Source organism: Rhinolophus sinicus, chromosome 17, assembly GCF_057876585.1.
Source record: "Rhinolophus sinicus isolate RSI-liver-muscle chromosome 17, RSI-T2T, whole genome shotgun sequence".
Classification (NCBI taxonomy): domain Eukaryota; kingdom Metazoa; phylum Chordata; class Mammalia; order Chiroptera; family Rhinolophidae; genus Rhinolophus; species Rhinolophus sinicus.
The window spans coordinates 206,422,531-206,428,530 of NC_142517.1; the positions used below are offsets into that span (position 1 = coordinate 206,422,531).

General features: G+C 38.9%; 1 protein-coding gene across 2 annotated transcripts in view; it reads left to right on the forward strand.

The window, feature by feature from the left end:
- PSMD1 (proteasome 26S subunit, non-ATPase 1) overlaps positions 1 to 5,566 on the forward strand; it is a 92,213-nt gene extending 86,647 nt beyond the window's left edge. For both annotated transcript variants that reach the window (XM_019739782.2, XM_088794183.1), the window contains 2 exons: positions 3,768 to 3,923; positions 5,342 to 5,566. In XM_019739782.2, the coding sequence (XP_019595341.1) occupies positions 3,768 to 3,914 (147 nt within the window). In that variant the 3' untranslated portion in view covers positions 3,915 to 3,923; positions 5,342 to 5,566. The remainder of the gene's footprint in view (positions 1 to 3,767; positions 3,924 to 5,341) is intronic.
- The last annotated feature ends 434 nt before the right edge of the window (positions 5,567 to 6,000 follow it).

A 6,000-nucleotide genomic window follows, 5' to 3' on the forward strand; every position in this document is an offset into this window, starting at 1 on the left:
CCAGACAAAGACCTACAAGAAAAGAAAACTACAGACCAATAATCAATGTTCATGGATTGGAAGACTTAATATTATTAAGATAGCAGTACTCTTCAATTTGATCTACAGATTCAACACAATCCTTATCAAAATCCCAGCTGACTTTACAGAAATTGGCAGGCTGATCTTCAAATTCATATGGAAATGCAGGGTACTCAGAATAACCAAAACAGTCTTAAAAAAGAATAAAATTGGAAGAATCACACTTCCCAATTTCAAAACTTACTACAGAGCTACAATAATCAAGACTGTGTGGTATTGGGATAAGTTTACACATACAGATCAGTGGAATTAAATTGAGAGTCCAGAAATAAACCCATACATTTATAGTCAGTTGATTTTTGACAAGGATGCTAAGACCATTCAATGACGAAAGAATAAGTCTTTTCAAGAAATAGTGCTGGGACAACTGGATATTCACCTGCAAGAGAATTAAGTTGGACCCCTACCTCATATCATTTATAAAAATTAACTGAAGGGCAGCCGGATGGCTCAGTTGGTTAGAGCATGAGCTCCAAACAACAGGGTTGTGGGTTCGATTCCCACCTGGGCCAGTGAGCTGCGCCCTCCGCAACTAGAGTAAAGACAAGGAGCTGCCGCTGAGCTTCCGGAGGTGCAGCTAGATGGCTCAGTTGGTTAGAGCGTGAGCTCTCAACAAGTTTGCTGGTTCAATTCCCACATCGGATGGTGGACTGCACCCCCTGCAACTAAAGATTGAAAACAGCAACTAGACTTGGAGCTGAGCTGCGCCCTCCACAACTAGATTGAAGGACAATGACTTGGAGCTGATGGGCCCTGGAGAAGCACACTGTTCCCCAATATTCCCCAATAAAATTTAAAAAAATAAAATTAACTAAAAATGATCAAAGACTTAAATATAAGAACTAAAACTATAAAATCCATAGATGAAAACATACATGTAAATCTTTGTGACCTTGGATTAGGTGATGTTTTCTTATATATGACATCTAAAGCACAAGCAACCAAAAAAACAATAAATTCGACTTTATAAAAAAAAAAAAACTTTTGTGTTGCAAAAGATACACACTAGTAAGAAAGTTAAAAATAATCCACAGAATAGGAGAAAATATTTTCAAATTATATATCTGATAAGAGACTTGTATCCTGAATACATTTAAAAATCTCTTCCAACTCTACAATAAGAAGACAACCTATTTTTAAAATGGGCAACGGATTTTAATAGACATTTCTCCAAAGAATGAATATATACAAGTAGCCAGTAACCCGTAACAAGATGTGCCACATCAGTAATCATTAGGGAAATGAAAATCAAAACCACAAGGAGATACGGCATCATACCCACTAGAGTGGTTATAATAAAAAAGAAGGGCAGTAGATTTGTAGGTTAAAGTTAGCAAGTATGTGGAGAAATTGGAATCTTCATAAAACACTGGTGGGAATATAGACTATTTCAGATTCTGTGGAAGCCAGTTGGCAATTCTTCAAAAAGTTAAATGTAGACTTTCCATATAACCCAGCAGTTCCACTCCCAAGAGAATGAAAACTGTGTCCACACAAATATGTGCACACTAACATTCATGCCAGCTTTCTGTGTAATAGCCAAAATGTAGAAATAACTGAAATGTCCATCAGGTCGTGAATGGATAAGCAAGATGTGATATAAGCCAGACACAAAAGTCCACATATTGTATGATTCCATTTACATGAAATGTCCAGAAGAGGCACACCCATAGAAACAGAAGTTACATTAATGGTTGCCAGGGGCTGGGAGTAGGGGGAATAGAGAGTGACTGCTAATGGTGCAGGGTTTCTTTTAGATTAATGAACGTGTTCTTGAATTAGATGTGCTTCCTGTACATCTTAAAAGATGTCTTAAGAGTGTGGAGTGCTTGGCAACAGGAAATGTTCTATTGCCTGTGTCTTCAGTTGTCACTAACCTTCTCCGAAAACAATGTCATATACACGTATATTATCCTCTGTTTAGAGAATATGAACTTTCTCACTAACACGTAAAGCATTAATAAGCCTAAACCATGCAGCTATAAAAAGCTCTTTCCATATGTTGATTATATTGCAGGGCTTGAGTTGGATTATTTCATTCCATTTACGCATGATGTAGTAGTTATAATCTGGAGCCATGTGTTTCCAACATGTAAGAACTCCTTTTGTAAACATGGGTAATTTCTTCTATTTAGTAGAAAACTCATTTGCATTTGGTCCTTTAGAAGATTTGAGTAAACTTCTAGGCCATGGAGGATTAGGACAGTCGCCATGTACTCTGATTGTTGTTGGGTGAATGTTGGTGGTAAAGGCAGGGTCCATTCATAAAATGGCCCAGCTTCAAGAAAAGCAAACTTTTTAAGGAAAAGAGTTCTAGAGTAATGAGTACAGATATGTGGCTGTTGAGAGAAGGGAAATCGTTTAGAAATTCATGAAGGTGCACCAGTTTTATAGCGTGGCAGGGCAGAGTTCTGATGCATAAAAAAATCAGATTAGATTGAACTGCAGAGATGCTTACACATATGTAAATCATTTAACTAATGTTCTTGTGCTTCTTTTCCTTCCCAGTAATGTGCTTTGGTAGAAATACATTTTTTCCAGATGTGCCCTGCCACTGTTGACTGATTTAATTACAGAGAGCAGCTTTCCATTTCCTTTGACACAGGCAAGCAAACAGAATAAGATTAGCACACCAGGGATGGGTGAACAGTTTGCTGTTTGAATTTACCTTCTGCTAATAAGTTTGGGAGAGGGCTTAATAGAATTGCTATTTCTTCATTGTCTTCCATCACAAGGATTTGTAGATTAAAGTGGAAAACAGTCAGGTATCTGTTGTATTTATGTTATTCTGTCATTCTGAAATTGCTGGAGAAAATTGGCTTTTCATTTGTAGATTGTCTTTTTTTTTAATTAAAGTTTATCGGGGTGTCAATTGTTAGTAAAGTTACATAGATTTCAGGTGTACCATTCTGTATTACATCATCTATAAATCCCATTGTGTGTTCATCACCCAGAGTCAGTTCTCCTTCCATCACCATATATTTGTTTGTAGATTGTCTTTTGTGTCAAAAATGATGGTTTTCTCACAAATAATAAGGTGTCTATTAGACTAGTGTACTTCTCAAACTTCAGTGTGCGTACAAATCACCTGGATGGAGATCTTGTTAAAATGCAGATTCTGTAGCTCTAAGGTAGGACCAAGTTTTCTGCATCTAACAGCTCCCAGGTGATAACGATGTTATTGAGTAGCAAGGTGCAGTTCTAGAATATGGTATTAGAATACCATGTTTGGACAGTAAACATTCTCCTCGCACTCAGACTGAGGCTTGTACTGGGAAATACTCTTCTTAAATGGGATGTATCACGCAGACAGAGCGCCTGGGTTAAGCTTGCAGATACTCCTCATAGATTCCAGTTTTCTCTGTCCCGTGTAGTACACACTGCCATTGCTTTCCTCATTCATGCCTCAGACTAACCTGAAGGAATAGAACAGGAAGATCTCAGCCCCTTCTTCCAGTTGAACAGTCTGGTTAAGTCACCAGTGTAGCAGCACACAGGCATGAATGCCCAGGTTTCCTGGCTCTCACCTAGTAAAGTGTAGTTCTAGCCCAGTTCTTTGCCTCCAAAACATTCAGGTGGTCTTAAGGTACCATTTACCCATTTAACAAATTCGCACACTGGATTCTGGAGCAGTCTGGAATGTGAGTGCAGCTTGTGCCTCTTTATTCCCTGCTGTGTGTTGACAGCTGTCCATTGGAGGCATCATCATTCTGAAGGATACCAGTGAAGACATGGAAGAGCTCGTGGAACCTGTGGCAGCGCATGGCCCAAAAATCGAGGAAGAAGAACAAGAGCCAGAACCCCCAGAACCGTTTGAGTACATTGATGATTAAGGCCCAGAGGTGTGTGTGCAGCAAACATTTTACTCGGTGGTTTTGTGCAGGCGCATTGTCCCACTTCTTCCCTTTCTTCTGTGCTTAATCCCGCTTTACATAAACAATATTAAAACTTCCCCTTTTCACCTCTTCTTCCAACTCTTTTTCTGTCTTCGTTGGCTCACTACCTATAGTGTACGAACAGTGCAGTTCGAAGCGGCTGCTCTGCAGAGTGTTTCCGTAGCTCCATGAGGAAGGAGAGAGCTTGCTTCAGAATAGGAGTCTGCTCAATGCTTCTTTTATTGAGAAAGTCCGCTGAACTGCCGACACTTGGCTCAACAGTGGAGTTGATTTACATTTTGATGTAAGCTCCTAGTTGTGGGTCAGTTACAGTTTGTGGGCCAGCACTGGTCCGTAGATTACAGTTTGAGAAGCACAGGTCTGTACTTCTCACTGATTCTTCTGTCTCTCCCTTTTCTTTGCCAATACGTTTGGCACTAAAAGCCATAACATTCATTTAATCAGTGAAGCTGTTGAACATCTAATGTATTTTGGGGTCAGTTAGACTCTAACACAAAGGTTTATCCCGTTGAAAAAGATTATTATTATGCTACTGTTCTAACAATGTTGAAAGGGGGTCTTTAAATGCAAAAGATTGGAATAATCTAATTTCATGAAATTTTCATTCTTATTTCCCCCATTTTCTTGAACAGTCATCACATATTTGAAGATGCATGTAAAATGTGTAATCAAGATTGTCTAATTCCACCCTAATATAAATAACATTGTCAGACAAATATGAACTTATTCAACTCTCAAGAAAATAAGAACAGTATCGTTTATTACATTATGACAAAAGAAAATACATGTCAGGTTGCAAATGTCAGGTTACAAATCTAGCACTATGGGTATTATACACTGACTAACAATGAAAGTTTTTACAGAAATGTCAGGTATGTATTATGGCAGAAACTCTGCTGTTAGTAGGAAAATACTATTTTTCAAGCCTCTGAGAGACAGTTTGAACCTTGGAGAGGGAAATTTATACTGACTTCACTGCTATCTAAACTTGCCCTTGAGCATTCTCTTTCAGCCCTTGATGGTTCCCTAAGCTTATCCAGACAGCCCCCAGCAGTCAGTATTCCTACCATGAGCACTGGGCCTGTACAGAGTCCGCTCAGCCTTTCACAGCACCCTCCTGAAAACCCCCAGTGAGGTCTTTAAAGGTGGCTTAGAAGTTTGCAGAAAGCAATTGGATCCGTGTTGGTTTTCAAAAGGATAAAATATTCAGAACAATAGAAGTTTGAAGACTGTAATGTAGGCACAAACTGGCATATTAGGACGTATAGGCAGGGTTAGGGGCTACTTTTAGACTTCAACAGCTAGTAGTCTAAAAGACAACATAAAAATGTTTTGAAAATAAAGAATGACCCTATCTTCCCCAGGGCCTCATCGCTCAGCTGAAGAAGACTGCCCAGGCTCCTTGGAAATGCCTGGGAGGAAACTCGGCGTTGACACCTGCTCGTCACTGCATGTATCACTGCATCTGCGCTGACCTGAAGAACCCTGTCCTCACATCTGGTTGGAGAGAAGATGTATGACTCTTGGTGCGCTCTTTCACAGAACCTGGTTTTCAAATAAATATACTAAAGTCTCCAGAGGGACAAGAACTTTTTGTTGGTTTATTTTTCAGCCTGGATTTTAAATAAATGGATCGAGTACCCTTTTCCCCCCACCATGAAATGCCTAAAACCCAAAGAGCTAAATTCTTGCTCGCTAGGATGAGTGGGCAGGACTTTCACATTGATGATAAAGTTAAACTGTTTTATAGATTATTTGAAAAATAATGGAAAAAATTAAGAAAAGATAAAAAAATTAGCCCTAGTTCATCACTCCAAGAATTCTCAATTTTCTTAGTGGTATCAAGTGTGTGGGGTGCCGTTACTTATTGAAGAAGTCCCTTCCTTTAATGATCTGAGGGAAATGGAGTCTGTTTAGTTCAGCATTTTGAAAATAAGCTTTGCTTATTGTTTCCTGCTTTTGACCTTGTTAAGGACAATAGATATAAATTATTTAGTTTTATTTCGCCACAGAACCTGATAAG